The 17170-nt window shown below is 39.6% G+C and overlaps 1 protein-coding gene across 1 annotated transcript in view; it reads right to left on the bottom strand.

Annotated features, from left to right (window-relative positions):
- The window catches only part of ZYG11A (zyg-11 family member A, cell cycle regulator), a 64392-nt gene that overhangs the window by 23920 nt on the left and 23302 nt on the right, over positions 1-17170 (bottom strand). Inside the window, exon 3 of the mRNA XM_008580784.1 lies at positions 9805-10553. Within this exon, the coding sequence (XP_008579006.1) occupies positions 9805-10553 (749 nt within the window). The remainder of the gene's footprint in view (positions 1-9804; positions 10554-17170) is intronic.

Here is a 17170-nt window from a genome sequence, read left to right as displayed (position 1 = left end):
TTTTTTTTTTTTTTTTTTTTTTTTTTTTTTTTCCTGTGACTGGTAAGGGGATCGCAACCCTTGGTGTGGTGTCACCTGCACCACGCTCAGCCAGTGAGCGCACCGGCCCATCCCTATATAGGATTCAAACCCGCGGCCTCAGAGCTCCCAGCGAGTGATAGGCAATATTAAAAGATGTAACCTGAAACAACAAAATGTCAAAAAGTGGGGGAGAAATGACGTCAAAACAGAGTCGGCACTGTTTTTTTTCTTAGATATCAAATTTAAATTGTTGTTAGTTTTTTCTGTTATAACTATAAAATGTTTTTTGTAGGCCTCATGGTAACAATAACACAAAAGCTTCTAAGAGACATACCAAAAATAAATAGCAAGAAATAAAAATACACTGCTAGAGAAAACCACTTAACCGCAAAAGAATACAGTTAAGACAGGAAAAAAGGACCTACAAAACAACCAGAAAAAGAGTAACAAAATGGCAGTAACAAGCCCCTATATATCAATAATAAACATGTAAATGGATTAAATGCCCCACTTAAAAGACAGAGTAGCCCGATGGATTATAAAACAAGAACCAACAATATGCTGCCTAAAAAGAAATTCACTTCACCTATAAAGAACATATCAACCGAAAGTGAAGGGATGGAAAAATGTATTTCATGCAAACAGAAATCAAAAAAGAGCAGAAATAGCTATATTTATTTCAGATAAAACAGACTTCAAGCCAAGGAAAGTAAAAAGATAAAGGACATTATATAATGATGAATGGATCAATTCAACAAAAGGATATAATAATCCTAAATATGTATGCACCCAAAACCTGAGCACCCAAATATATAAAACAATATTGTTAGACCTAGCAGAGAGATAAGACTACAACACAATAATAGTTTGGGACCTTAATATTCGACTTTCAGCAAAGGACAGATCATCCATTCAGACAGAAAATTAACCAGGAAACCTCAGAATTAATCTCTACTAATATGGCCATTGGACCAAAAAGACATTTATAGAACATTTCATCCAACAGCTGCAGAATACGTACTTTTCTCAGCAGCACATGGAACATTTTCTAGAACAGACCATATGTTAGGTCACAAAACAAGTCTCAACAAATTCCAAAAAACTGAAATCATATCAACCATCTTGTCTGACCACAACAGAATAAAACCAGAAATCGACAAGAAAAGGGACATTGGAAACTGTACAAATACATGGAAATTAAACAACATGCTCCTACACAATGAATAGGTCAAAGAAATCAAAAAGGAAATTTTTAAATGACCACAGACAAATGAAAATGAAAACAAAATATAACATACCAGAACCTATGGGATACAGCAAAAACAGTTCTAAGAGGGAAGTTTAGAGCAATAAATGCCTACATCAAAAAAGAAGACATACGGGCCGGCCCGTGGCTCACTCGGTAGAGTGCGGTGCTGATAACACCAAGGCCGCGGGTTCGGATCCCATATAGGGATGGCCGGTTTGCTCACTGGCTGAGCGTGGTGCTGACAACACCAAGCCAAGGGTTGAGATCCCCTTACCGGTCATCTTTTAAAAAAAAAAAAAAAAAAAAAAAGAAGACATAAAATAATCTATTGTTACACCTCAAGGAACTAGAAAAACAAGAACAAACCAAATCCAAAATCAAGAGAATGAGAGAAATAACAAAGATCAGAGCAGAAATAAATGAATTAGAGATTAAAAAACAATACAAAAGATTGATGAAACAAAGAGTTGGTTTTTCAAAAAGATAAATGAAATTGATAAATCTTTAGCTAGACTAATGAAAAAAAAGAGGGCTCAATCAGAAATGAAAATGAAGGGCCGGCCCAGTGGCGCACTGGATACGTATAGCATACATTATACGAAGTTATACGAAACAAAAGGGAACAAAAGCAACAATCAGTAAGATAGGAAGAAAACTAGAAACATGTACTGACCTAGAAACCAAGAGAACCAAAGGTTTCTTGATATGGAGAAAAATCAGCTATGTCCAACGTTAGGAGGCTGAGTAAGAGAGGGACAAGAGGTGACCACTTGTATTGGTAACATGAAATCACTGGTGACCTAGACAGCTGCAGTTTCAGTGGAATGGTGGGGACAGAAACCTTTCTGGAGTAGTTTGAGGAAAAATGAAATGTATGGAAGGGAAAACACATAATTTAGGCAACTTTTTTGAGAAGATTTGCTGTGAAGGGTAGCAGAGAAATAAACAGTGGATCCGTTGCCGGACACGGAAAAAAAAAAAAAAAAAAAAAAAAAAAAAAAGAAATGAAAATGAAGACAATACAACTGATATCACAGAAATACAAAGGACCATAAGAGACTACTATGACCAACTATATGCTAACAAACTGGAAAACCTCAAAGAAATCAAAAAATTCCTGGACACATACAACTTACCAAGGTTGAACCATGAAGAACTAGGAAACCTAAACAAACCAAGAATGAGTAATGAGATTGAAGCACCAATAAAAAGACTCCCAACAAGGAAAAATCCAGGACCAGATTGCTTCATGGCTGAATTCTGCCAAACATTTAAAGAACTTATGCCAATTCTTCTCAAATTCATCCAGAAAATTAAGGAAGAGGGAATACTTCCAAACTCATTTTATAAGGCCAGCATTACTCTCATACCAAAACCAGAAAAAGACACAACAAAAAAACTACCGACTAGTATCTCCAATGAGCACAGATACAAAGTTCCTCAACAAAATACTAGCAAACCTAATCCAACAACACATTAAGATCATTTACCATGGGCCGAGCCCGTGGCGCACTCGGGAGAGTGCGGCGCTGGGAGCACAGCAGCGCTCCCGCCGCGGGTTCGGATCCTATATAGGGATGACCGGTGCACTCACAGCGCTCACTGGCTGAGCACCGTGTGGCCGGTCTCAAAAAGGACAAAAAAAAAAAATCATTTACCATGATCAAGAGGGATTCATCCCAGGGTTGCAAACATGGTGCAACACAGGCAAATCAATAAATGTGATACATCACAACAAAATAAAGGAAAAAAAACCCCATATGATCTATTCAGTAGATGCAGAAAAAGCACTTGATAAAATCCAACACCCATTCACGATAAAAACACTCAACAAATAAGGTATAGAAGGAATGTACCTCAATACGATAAAAACCACATATGACAAACCCACAGTTTTTGAATGGACAGAAACTGGAGGCTTTTCCTCCAAGATCTAGAACAAGGCAAGGATGCCCACTTTCCCCACTCTTATTTAACATAGTACTGAAATTCTAGCCAGCACGATAAGGCAAGAGAAAGCAATAAAGGGCATCCAAATCAGAAAGGAGGAAGTCAAACCATCCCTATTTGCAGATGACAGGGTCATGCAGACAGAAAACCCTAAAGACTCCAGCAAAAAATTACTAGAACTAATAAATGAATTCAGTATAGGGGCAGGATACAAAATCAACACACAAAAATGAATAGTCTTCCTATATGCCAATAACAAAATTGTAAGAAGAAATCAGGAAAGTAATCCCATTCATAATAACTACCAAAAAAATGAAGTACCTAGGAGGAAATTTAACCAAGGAGGTGAAAGACCTCTACAATGAAAAGTATAAAATAATAGTGAAAGAAATTGAAGAGAACACAAATAAATGGAAACATACTCCACGTTCGTCATGGGTTGGAAGAATTAACATCATCAAAATGTCCATGTTACCCAAAGCAATCTACACATTCAATGCAATCCCTATCAAAATACCAACAACATTCTTCACAGAAATAGAAAAAACTATCTTAAAGTTTGTCTGGAACCACAAAAGACCCTATTATAGCTAAAGCAATCTTGATCAAAAAGAACAAAGCTGGAGGCATCACACTTCCTGACTTCAAATATACTACAAAGCTATAGTAACCAAAACAGCATTGTACTGGCATAAAAATAATCAAAAACAGACAAACAGATCAACGGAACAGAACAGAGAGCCCAGAAATAAACCTATGCACTTAGAGTTAACTGATTTTTGACAACGGTGCCAAAAATATACCTGGGGAAAGGACAGCCTCTTCAAGAAATGGTGCTGGGAAAACCAGATACCCACAGGCCGAAGACTGAAACTAGACTCCTGTCTCTCACCATACACAATAATCAACACAAAATGGATTAAAGACCTACCCTTAAGACCTAAAACTATGAAAGTTCTGGAAAACAGGGGAACTACTACACACAATGGCAGTGGGCTATGCTATTTTGGACAAGACTACAAAAAACATACTGCTTGATCTCACTCATATGTAGAATCTTTAAAAAGAGGTTAAGAGATTCTCATAAAAGTAGAGTAGAATAATGGTTACCAGAGGCCAGGAGGGGATGAAGTAGAAGCGGTAGACAAATAGGTACAAAACTATGCTATTTACACTAAGTGAATTATTGTGCAGTATATGCATATATTCAAACAACATACTGTACCCCACAAATATGTACAAGTAAATGTTAAAATAAAAAAACTAAATTAAAGGGGGAAAAAAAGCAAAGTGTGAAAGAGTAGAGGTACTTCAAAAAGTTCATGGAAAAATTTGTATTCTTTTAGCTCTACTTTTCCATGAACTTTTTGAAGTACCCTAGTAATACGCTATGCTACCTTTTACATGACAAAGAGGAAATAAGAAAACATCAGCATATCTGCTTAGTACTTTGACTACCTATACTCTTGAGCTAGAAGGAAAAAAAAGGAACTGCAAACAAATTTTCCACTTATTTTAGTAGGTTTTTGTTCTTAATAGTATAAGTATGCAATTCTGAAACTATTTTATATGTATTGGAGGACTGGGTGAGTGCACTCATGTTGGGAACCAAGGTTCTTCTAAGAGGAAGAAACAACTTCAGAATGGGGAAAGACAAAGAAAAATGGTATGAGGATGGACATTTGGAGATATCATTTTTAGTTTCCTACCTCTATTTGCTGAAAGGGACTTAGAAACAAAGATGCTCCAATAGCAATGTGCCTACCTAGTACTCTGATCTTCGTTTCCCACAAAAAGAAACAATGGCTCTTGGGAGAAACAACTCTTTCCAAGGCGAGGGCAGGGAAGGTAGAAAGCCTAGACTATCTTACTGTGCCACAAAGTAAGGAAGTGCTAACAAAATAAGAAGTAGTAGTAAAAAATGACACAGGAGCCAGTTTAAAGGAGCTCTCACTGGCCAATCTGTAACAATTTGACCACCAAAATAATCAAGGACACTAATGATTATAAACCACTGAAAACGATAGGAACCAATGAGGACAGGTTAAACAGGTGCAGAAGGGAGGGCTCTTCCTACGGTAGAATGCCAACTGAAAAAGGCAGAAAAGAGTGCTAGAGTTAGAAAAAATCAGCTATTCTGCAATAATGGCAGTAAAAATTGGTTCAGGTAAGAATCATCAATACCATACCAGCCAGTGTCCAAAAAAAAAAAAAAATCATCAATGGATGCTAAATGTATATCAAAAAGTTTGATGAGGAACAAGATATTTGCATAGTCTTCAAGTATCTTATATAACATATATTGCTTATTAATTGCAAGGGAAAAATATTACCCATATAGTGGAGAAACTGGACAATAAATTGACCATGTGATCAAAACTATTGAAGGTTATTGTGTGCCTCTGGATGTAATACCCTGAGAAGGATATAACACCCCTTACATGGTATTCCAGCCAAGGATGAAGAACCTGAATTCAATTTTCAGGAAACATTAGATAAACCCAAAATGAAGAACATTCTTCAAAAAAAGCTAACAAAACAAAGCTGACCTGTATTATTCAAAAATACCCACATCATTAAGGACAGATAAAGACTAAGGAACTCTTTCAGATTAAATTATAAAAAGATAGGACAACTGAATGCAATATATGATCCTGGACTAAAAGGAAAATATTTTATAAAGGAATTACAGGGACAATAAACATTGGAATATATAATAGATTATCTAAAAGCACTGCATCATGGCTGGCCTGTTAGCTCAGTTGATTAAGCATGGTGTTACAACACCAACATCCAGGGTTCTGATCCCTTCACTGGCCAGCTGCCAAAAAATAAAAAAATTTTAAAAAGTATTGTATCTGTATCAACGTTAAATTTTCTGAAATATGAGTAACTGCACAGTGGTGTGTTACCTACACACCATTAAGAATCTAAACAGTGGATAAATTCAGATATTAGGGCATAAAGGGGCATGATATACAACCTACTCTCAAATGGCTCAGAAAAAAAAAAAAACCAATGTGTAAGCTGTGATTTGAATGTCCCCCAAGCTCATGTTGGAACTAACCTCCGATATGGTGGTGGAAGGTGAGGCCTTTAAGAGTTTATCAGATCACCGGGAACTGTGCCATCATGAATGGATTAATCCATTCATGCAGTAATGGGTTCATGGTTTTATGGGTTGTCATGGGCACAGTTCTGATTGCTTTATAAGGACAAGAAGTTAGAAAAGTTATCTCTCCTGCTCATGCCATCCTTACCATATGATGGCCTGTATTTCCACGGGACTCTAGAGAGTCACCACTAAAAAGAAGGCCCTCACCAGATGTGTTCCCGGGACTGTGGACTTCCCAGCCTCTAAAACTGTAAGAAATAAATTTCATTTCTTTATAAATTACCCAGTTTCAAGTATTTGGTTATAAGCAACAGAAAACAGACTAATACAGTGTGTGTAAAAAGAGGATATAAAAACAAATGAGGCAAAATGTTTAAAATTAGTAATCTGCAGCTTAAAAATTATTTCAACGTAAAAATTTAAAATACTATACAGAGATCAATTGGACGAGAACCTACATGCCATTAAGAATCTTTTTTTTCTTTTCCTTTTTGTCTTTTTTCGTGTCCGGCAACGGATCGCAACCGTCAGTGTCGCGCCCGTACCGGACCGGGACCGGCAAAGGCAACGGGATCGCAACCCTCGGTGTTGCGGCCGCACCTCGCTCAGCCAGTCTGTATGTGGGATCCGAACCCTCGGCGGGAGCCGAACCCTCAGCGGGAGCGCCACCGCACTCCCAAGTGGCGCACTGTAGCAGTGCACCACAGGGCCGGCCCAGCCATTAAGAATCTAAACAGTGGATATGTTCTAAAATCATAAAGTCTGGTGATCATCCAGATGTTAGAGCTGAAAGAGAAGCAAACGGTGAGCCACAGCGAGACCAGGCAGACAACTGGACAGCTTCTGTATCATGCCTTCTCTCCTTGGTTTCCTGCAGATGCCACTGCTACCATATAATCCTAAGGGGGACTCTTGCTCCACTCCCTCAGTGGATCAAGAATTTCCTAGCTAATGAACATGGTTTTTATTACTGATGGTATCCTTTCCACTCATTTTCACAGCATTAAATCCCCTGTTGTCCATTTGTATTTTGAGTTCAAGAATGACATGTATTTGTCGTGTTTTAAGGTTTTCACTAACATTTAATTTTATCCATCATAACCTAAGCAAAATTTTTGATCTACCCAAATGACAAAAATACCTAGTATGGGCCGGCCCGTGGCTCACTCGGTAGAGTGCGGTGCTAATAACACCAAGGCCGCGGGTTCGGATCCTATATAGGGATGGCCGGTTTGCTCACTGGCTCACCGTGGTGCTGACAACACCAAGCCAAGGGTTGAGATCCCCTTACCGGTCATCTTTAAAAAAAAAAATACCTAGTATATTTTGCATCTGATTTGAAATGTATTTTTTATATTAAACAAAATGTTTTCTAGGGATAGCAAGTTAGCTCAGTTGGTTATGGCATGGTGCTAACACCAAGGTCCATGGTTCAATCCCTGTACTAGCCAGATGCCAGAAAAAAATGTTTTCTAAAACACAACTTTTAAACTTACCATACCTTACACTCTATGTGGGGCTGGATGAAGATCTTTAGAAGTTCTTAATACTGGGAAGATTATGATTTTCCCTCTCCTCACAGTATCTAAAGCTGTATAAAATGTATAATTTAAAAATTTTTAAATGAATTAAACTTACAAATATACCAGATAAGTTTACTGAAAGGAAACTTCTCATTTTATTTTGGTGTACCTGCTTTGATAGTATCTCGGCTACATGCTTAATGTTAATGCCCCTACAGGATATTCTAGCACTTGTCCCACATTAATGTATATACCAACAGTTTATATGCTAAAATCTTTTTTTAATCACTGTGGTCTTTTAATCACTGTGACATTAAATGCTGTTAATCTGAAACAGGCCTAGCTGTACACTCCTGGTAGATAATTCTCCCTACTATACATATTAAATCCACAAGTTCAGATTATGTCTCTATTTCAAGCCTAATGATATAACTAATGGCTTCCACCTCCATTAGAGATACCAGAAAATTAAAAGGACTTTATGATACAAAAATTGCTATTTTCAAATCAAAAGAATAAAATGTGACCACAACAGATGACTCTGCAAATCACTTCACTATCTTCCCCTAGGAAGAACTATATAGGAGGCATGATTATAAAAAAAGGGGGGCTTATTTTATTATTTTTAACTTCTCAATATACATTGTAGTTGATTTAAAAAAAAAAAGGTTCTTTTAAGCAGTTAAGTCTGAAACTTGGCTGCACATAAGTATCACCTGGGAGCCCAGGCCAACTAAATCAGAATCTCTAGGGGTACTTCAAAACAGTTGTGGAAAATGGAATTAAAAAATAACACAGGGCCGACCCTGTGGCTCACTCGGGAGAGTGCGGTGCTGGCACAGCAGCACTGGGAGCGCCGAGGCCGCGGGTTCGGATCCTATATAGGGGTGGCCGGTGCGCTTACTGGCTGAGCGTGGTGCAGACGACACCACACCGAGGGTTGCGATCCCCTTACCCGTCAAAAAAAAAAAAAAAAAAAAAAAAACCCACAAAAGTTCTAGCCAGTTAGCTCAGTTGGTTAGAGGTGGTGCTGATAACACCAAGATCCAGGGTTCAATCCCTGTACTGGCCAGCTGCCAACAAAACATAACAAACTAAAGATAATATGAATCTTTCCATGTTTGAAGTACCCTTGTATTTTTATTTTTGTTTGTTTCATTTTGGCGGCTGGCCAGTAAAGAGATCTGAGCCTGTGACCTTGGTGTTAACCAACTGACCTAACCAGCCAGCCCCTACCCTCATATTTTAAAGCTTCTGAAGTGATTACAATGTACAACTGAGGTAAAGAACCACTGTTTTAAAAAAGAAATATTCCTGAATATATATATATATTTAAATATATATTGCTTTCAAAAGTAACACCATAAGAAGCTATAAACTTATTCCAGCAATGCCTACAAGTTTTTTCTTAAGTGCCCTTTTTAAAATCGCTTTTTGTCATAAGTTGGCCAACAATGTTAGCCAGGCTGATTACCTGCCTTATCAATTATATTAAGTTCTTAATAGAGGTGCAAGTTTTAGTGTCACAAAGACTTGCGTACAGGTCTCAGCTCTGCCATTTAATAGTTAGTTCCATTATTGTGGTAAGTAGCTAAACCTTCCTGACCTTCAATTTCTTTATCCATAAAATGGAAGGCTTAAAAGGAGAAAACATGCACAGCATGGCACCTGGCACATAGGAAGTAATGTATAAATGGCCGTGAATTGATCATTATCAAACTAGACTAGAAGACGTGGAGGCTGGGACTGTATTTCAATCTTTTATTCCCATGACCTACCACATAGTAGGTGCACAATAATTATTAATTATTGATTACTAATTAAGCACCTTAAGGATTTTTTATCTGTCTTTATAACCCTGCCTCCTAGTACAGATTCGGGTGTACAGCAAGAGCTTAATAATGTTCCGGGAAAAATGAAACAAAACATTTCAGATAAGAACAAACCCTCAAGCCTTGCTTTGTAGTAAAGAAGTCAGAATAACCAGCATCCGTAGCCAATAGTCCCACAAATTGCACTGCAGGCCGCTGCTGTATAAACAGTTCTACAGCTCCATCAGTAATGCAACTGCCCCCAGAAATATCCAGTGACACAATATTAGGCAGGATATCCTTCTGCTGTAGCAAATGAAAAGCTAGGTCTGATTTGAGTTGCCTGTGATCAGAAATATCAAGGTGAAGCAGACATTTAAGTTCTCTAATGACTTTAAGTATTTGTGGTTTGGTCATTGTCAGGCATTTCAGATAGTGCATTGTGAGAGACTTGAGTCTATCCTTACAGTTAAGGAGTGCAGAGATGTTAGTGACCAGAGTATTGGAGATATCCAAGCTTTCCAGACTTGGTAACTGAGAAACATTGGCCAGGTCTTCACTATGAAAACAAACATTGAAAACACTTAAAATGCGGAGACCAGTGAGCTGACTAAAGAATAGTCTTGAATGTTGAGGGATGCTTGTTGAGTCTAACAGGAGACACCGGAGGTTTTGTTGGATCCAGCTATTGCGGCAGAGTCCACTTATGATGTCTGGGATTGGGAGGTCAGCATGCACTGCAGTAGCATCCAGCTCAATGAGCTTATGATGGCAGAAGGCTTTTATGAATGCAGCTGTAGAGATTTTAGCTTTTTGGATTTTGACCAGCTTCAATTTCATTTGGTTGCCTTGGAAAATGCTTGCAGTTCTATCAGTCAGTTTGCCTATAAGAGAACCAGAACCAGCTTGTAATGACGATTAGATCTCATGCCTTTCCAGGATGCATGTGGCAATAAACTACAATAGATGCTGCTAATAACAATAATGACTACGTTTACTGCTTACTCTGTACCAGGCATTGTTCTAAACCCTTTACTAAGAATACCTCATTTACTCTTTGCACTAATATTAGAAAGAACAACAGTATTATTATTACTGTTGCATAGCTGAGGAAACTGAAGCTTGAAGAGGATAACCAGGTTTCTCAAGGTCATATGTGTCAGTAATCCAGTCAAAACTGGGTTTGACTCCTAAGCTCAAAGTTTCATTTACAGTAAACTTGTTCACAGAAACAAAAACCAAAATGAAATAGGTAGATAAGTACAATATACATGATAACAACACTACTAATGACTACTTTTTAACCAAATTAATGGATGATCTTTGACAAGTCAGTTGCCACTCTGAGCCTCATTTTCCTAATCTATAAATGAGTGAGTTGTACTAGATTTCATTTAGCTTTACTAAGCATCTTCTATATGTGAGATCCCACGTTAAGCAGCGGGCACACAAGGCAATTAGACACATGTGACCACAGGGAATTCAGTCTAGGAAGGCATACCAGGCAAATAAATAATTACAATAGTGTGCTGTATGCAGTAGTGACATGTACCAGGTATTAAATTAGCACAGATGAGAGTGATTAACTTTGGGGAAGGTTTTAAAGACTGAGTATCAGTTTGCCAGGGTGAAAGTGAAGAACATGACAAAGACATGGAGACATAGAACAGCAGATTATTTGGAACGACCCCCAAGTAGATCAGCACAGCCATAATAAGTGTGCAATGGGAGGCACAGATGGCAATAAGAGAGGAAAGGATGGTGAAAGGCAGACAGGGCCTGTACACAAAGCTAGGAAGTACAGGGCCAGCCTGTGGTTCACTCAGGAGTGTGTGGTGCTGATAACACCAAGGCCATGGGTTCAGATCCCACATAGGGATGGCCGGTTAGCTCGTTGGGTGAGCGTGGTGCTGACAACACCAAGTCAAGGGTTAAGATCCCCTTACCGGTCATCTTCTTAAAAAAAAAAAAAAGCTAGGAAGTTCAGACTTCTACCCTATGGACAATGAAAAACAATTCAAGATTTTTAAACAGAAAAATAAGTGACCATGATTACATTTTTAGAAAGATCAATCTTGTGACAGAATAAACAATTAGGATGGTGTTTGATGGGAATGAGATTGGGACAACAGATTATTAACGGTTTTAATGATGAGAGTTTAAACTGGACAGAACATGGTGGCAGAATGGAAAGGACTGAGGAAAAAGTGTATGAGCTGATTCCCAGGTTCCAAGTTTAAGTTGGGCTGTGCTACCAAGACAGGAAAGTAAGGGAGCTTCTATACCTTGGGCTTTGATGGGGGAATCAGTAAGTTCATTCATACATTTACTGAACATGGAGTACCCACTATATGCAAAGTGCTAGGTGCTAACCATGGTAAATAAAACAGACATGGCACCGGCTGTCCTGAATTTATCTGCATCCTAAAGGGAGAATACAGAGACCAAACAAGCAGAATACATCTAACATTAGAAATGTGGTAAGTGCTCTAATGAAAAAAGCAAGAACATTATATGGGGGTGGAGGGAGGGACCTGGAGGACAAGAATCTTCTGCCTCTCTGTGGGGTCTGAAGAGATGACATTTAAGCTGAGACCTAAAGAACATGAAAGGTGAAAGCAGAAGTCATTCCAAACAGGGGGAAGAGCTAAGGCCCTGATGTGAGAAACAACTTGGCTTTTTCTGTGAAAATGAAAAAAAAAACAGTGTGGCTAAAGCACAGTGTAAAGGGGAAACCAGCATCTGACAGATTGGAGTAAGAGGCAGGAGTCAGATCTTGCGGGCCCTAGTGAGTAGCTGGCATTGTATCCTAGTACAACAGAAAGCCTCTAAAAGAGTGACAGAGGAGTGGCCAGATCAGATTAAAATTTTTAAAAGGAATGCTTCTCTGCTGTGTGGCAGAGCTTGCCAAGGGGCAAAAATGAGGGTGAGAAGACCATGTGGGAGGCCAGGGGAGAGGTAACAGAATGATGTCATTGTGACAGAGGCTAGGAGGAAAAGAATGTTTGAGATATATATACCCTGAAGGTAGAGAATGTTTCAACAGAAGTGAGGGGAGATGGAGGAGGAATTAAAAATTAATCCTAAATCAATGAACAACTACGTAGATGGCCAAGCCATTATGGCAGAAGTGTAGCAGATACTGTGATGTGCCACCCAGATCCTCCTTAGGAATAAAGGACTTACTACTTCAGCTGCTGGGAGTGCCACTAGCTGATAGCCCTCACCTATGGGGACTGCCTAGTTGAAGAGTTGTCCCACTCAAGGTTATATACCCCCTTCTCACAAGGACCCACATCCAAATATTAAGGTGGTATAAAGATTGAGGTATAAAGGTCCAGCCTTCAAACCTCAACTGAAGACAGGTCTGAGTAGTCATCTTCAGGACTCCCCACAAGATCAGCTGAGGTCTTCTAGATCCTATTTCTAATCTATAACACCTGGGCTTAAACCTTTGAATTAGTATGAAGACAGTATTTAAAGGGCTAGCCGGTTAGCACAGTTGGTTAGAGCGTGGTGCTGATAACACCAAGGTCCAAGGTTCTCTCCCTGTACAGGCCAGCTGCCAAATAAATAAATAAATAAAAGACAGTATTTAAAACCATGGGAATGGGGTCTGGCTGGTTAGCTCAGTTGTTTAGAGCACAGTCTTGTAACATACCAAGGGTAGGGGTTTGGATCCCTGTACTGGTCAGCAGCCAAAAAATGAAAAAACATAACAAAACATGGGAATGGATAACAGGGGAAAGAAAGTAGGGAGAAAAAAGAAAAAGCAAGAAGCAAGGACAAAGTATTAGGAGCATCAACATTTAAGGTCCAAAAGTAGAAGGATAAGTAATGGTCATGATAACTAACAGTTACTGAACGTTCTAAGTACTTTAGATATATTAACTCTCTCATAAAATCCACTGAAATAGGTATTTCATTTTAAAGATGAGGTGAGGAATAGAAAAGTTAAATGGCCCAAGGAAACCTACCTAATAAATAGTTCAGACAGTGTGCAAACCTAGGTAGTCTGGCTCCAGAGCCAGAGCTCTTAGCTTTTAATCTGTATTGCCTTTCAGGGGAAGTTAGATAAGGAGACAGGCAGCAATGGCTGGCCGGTTAGCTCAACTGGTTAGAGCGCAGCCTTATAACACCAAGGTCACAGGTTCAAATCCCTGTACCAATGAGCCACAAGAAAAAAAAAAAAATGGGAAGAGACATGCAGCAGTCACTGAGGTAGGAAGAAAATCAGAAGAATGTGATGCCTTAATAGCCCAGAGTGCAGGACTCCAAAGAGGCATTAGGACTCATGATTCTGAAGCTTAGAATAAAGGTGTATGCAGGGCCGGTCCGTGGCTCCCTTTGGAGAGTGTGGTGCTGCACCAAGTCAAGGGTTCTGAAGCTTAGAATAAAGGTGTATACAGGGCCGGTCCGTGGCTCCCTTGGGAGAGTGTGGTGCTGACAACACCAAGTCAAGGGTTAAGATCTCGTTACGGGTCTTTTTTTTTTTTTTTTTTTTTTTAAAAAAAAGGTCTACGCTAGGAACTCTAAGGGAAAAATCACCCAGAGTGTGCAGAGTAAGAAAGGTATCCAAGACAGAACCTTAAGGTACAAAAAAAACACTTAAGGTGCGGACAAAAAGAAAAAAATTGTGAAAGAGTAACCCAGGATAAAAGAAAAAATAGAAGAACAAAACTATTCTAAACCAGAAAGGTCAGGGAGAATAATGAACACTAAAAGCCAAATTTACAAGAACTCATGATGATTTAACGCATCTAGGTAATGATCATCCATCTATGGCCACCACAATCACAAAAGCAAACCAACCAGACAACCAGACTTTATAAGCACCCTGAAGGAAGTACAGGCACCACCGAAAAAAAACAAAAACACTGAAGCTGAATCTGATCAAGCACTACCTCTGACATCCAAATGACAGAAAATATGAGGGTCAGAGGAACATGTCAAAGTCATAGCACAGTTAAACAATGTCAAAATTCAGATTGTGGGAAACTCTACAGAACAAATGACCAGTTTCTTTAAAACACACACACACGGGCCGGCCCGTGGCTCACTCGGGAGAGTGCGGTGCTGATAACACCAAGGCCCTGGGTTCGGATCCCATATAGGGATGGCCGGTTCGCTCACTGGCTGAGCGTGGTGCTGACAACACCAAGTCAAGGGTTAAGATCCCCTTACCGGTCATCTTTTAAAAAAAATAAATTAATTAAATTAAAAAAAATAAAAATAAAAATAAAACACACACACACATATCTGAGAGACAGAGGGGAAGAGAGAGACAGACGGAGGAAGCCCATAGACTAAAAGAGGCTTAAAAAGCCAAACACCGCACCAGCCAGCCACCAAAACAAATAAAACAAAAAGCCTATCACCCAATCACAATAGTTAACCAATTCTAGTTCCTAATTCAAACAAATGGTTTTCTAAATTTTTAAGACAATTAGTCAAAGCAAACACTGACTAGATATATGATAATATTAAGAAATTAGACTCTGGCCTCTAACTAAATTACACCATTGGCTGCTCTGGTTCTAAGATTTTCAGACTTTGACTGAACCATGCTACCAGCATCCCAAGGTATCCAGTTTATAGACGGCCAACCATGAGACTTCTCAGCCCTTATGCATGAGCCAACTCGCCTAAAAAAAAAATCTCCTCTATCTATATACAAAACAGAAAAGAAATTAATGCTAAAATTTTTAACTGTGAAATTTAAACTGTAGTTATAATTTTTTTAAAGTCCCCAGCTACACTTAGGATTGAAATGATATCATATCAAGGACTTATACTTCAAAATATCCGGGTGCAGGGCAAGGAGTAGGTAGAATTATGGATAAAAGAAGACTGACCATGAGTTGATAACTGCTGAAGCTGGATATATCAAGGTTTGTTTAGTTTCTCTAGTTTTGTAAATTTAAATTTTTTTCAATAAAATGTTAAAAAAAGTAAAATGAAACCTACGTAGAAATAACAAGGTGCAAGAAATTTATCTTCTTTCTAAACTCTATACCTTCACCCTGAAAAATACTTGTGCTCCCGGGTAAAAACCAAAGAACTGAATGCCTCTTCTTTTACTTAATTTCTTTAAAAATTTATTAAATGGGTGACATACAGCATCTTTACATTAAAACTGAACATGAAAAATCCGGGGAAAAAAACTAAACATGAAGTAGCACTCACAGAGGTTCCTAAAAGGCAGCAGGGCTCAGGGTTTATCCCAGCACAGTGTCTGCCAAGCAGTAGATACTTAGTAAGTGAACACTGCTATATTATTATTTACAAGAAATTTGGATAGCGAGGGAAATGGAACACCTACTGTGTCAACATCATCGAATGGAGACTGTGAATGTAAAAGAGAAGTCCCAGGACAGAAGCCAGGTGAGAGAAGCCTAAGAAACTGCTTCACCACTGCCACCCGGCTCCATTCCCAGCCCAGCCCAGTGCACACAGAGTGGGGAAACGTCCGGCAGGGGAGGCAGAGGCTCCGCAGAAACCACACACCCTGTGGGGCCACCACTGCATGATCCAGCAGGTAGGCTTCACCACAGGCACCCGGCTCCATTCCCAGCCTGGCCTAGTACGCTCGGAGCAGGGAGACGTCCATCAGGAGAGGCGGGAACTCCACAGGGACCACACTGCTGCCGCGCGATCCACCAGCCTGGCCCAATGCGTACGGAGCACAGAGACATCCAGCAGGGGAGATTGAAGCTCCGTAGAGTCCACACACCCTGTGGGCGGGCCGCCGTGCGATCCAGCAGCAGGTAGGCTTCACCGCCACCACCCAGCTCCATCCCAAGCCCGGCCTAGTGCGCACGGAGCAGGGAGAAGTCCAGCATAGGAGGTGGAAGCTCAGCAGAGACCACACATCCTGCAATACTGCCCCGTGATCCAGCAGCCCAGCTGAGTCCAAGCTGACCAGAGAGGTGGCTCTCCGGAGAGGCCCAAGACCTGAGGCAACCACACACACACGGCACTAGTGGCCAACTGAGCAGTCACTGAGGTAGCCATACCAAATTGGCAACCACAGCAACATCTTAGTCAGTCAACAGTGTCAAACCTGTGGACTGTGAAACCCCCTGCCACAATGAATAAACATCAAAGAAAGGATACCAGAAATATAAAAAGTCAAGAAAGTACACCACCAAAGGATAATAACTCTCAAGCTCTAGATCCTATAGAACAAGAAGCCCTTGAAATGACTGCCAAGGAATTTTGAGTGATAATTCTAAGGAAACTGAATGAGATACAAGAAAACTCAGCTAGGCATCATAATGAAATGACGAAAAGTATACAGGACCTGAAAGAAGAAATGTATAAGGAAATCAATGCCCTGAAAAAAAATGTAGCAGAACTTGCCGAACTGAAGAAGCTATTCAGCGAAATAAAAAACACAACAGAGAGGTTAACCAGCAGGCTTGAGGAAGTTGAAGAGAAAACCTCTGAACTTGAAGATGGGCTGGTTGAAATAACACAAGCAGACAAAAAAAAAAAAAAA

Source organism: Galeopterus variegatus, unplaced genomic scaffold (genome assembly GCF_000696425.1).
Source record: "Galeopterus variegatus unplaced genomic scaffold, G_variegatus-3.0.2 Scaffold6, whole genome shotgun sequence".
Lineage (NCBI taxonomy): Eukaryota > Metazoa > Chordata > Mammalia > Dermoptera > Cynocephalidae > Galeopterus > Galeopterus variegatus.
This window is presented reverse-complemented; position numbering and strand designations above follow the sequence as displayed.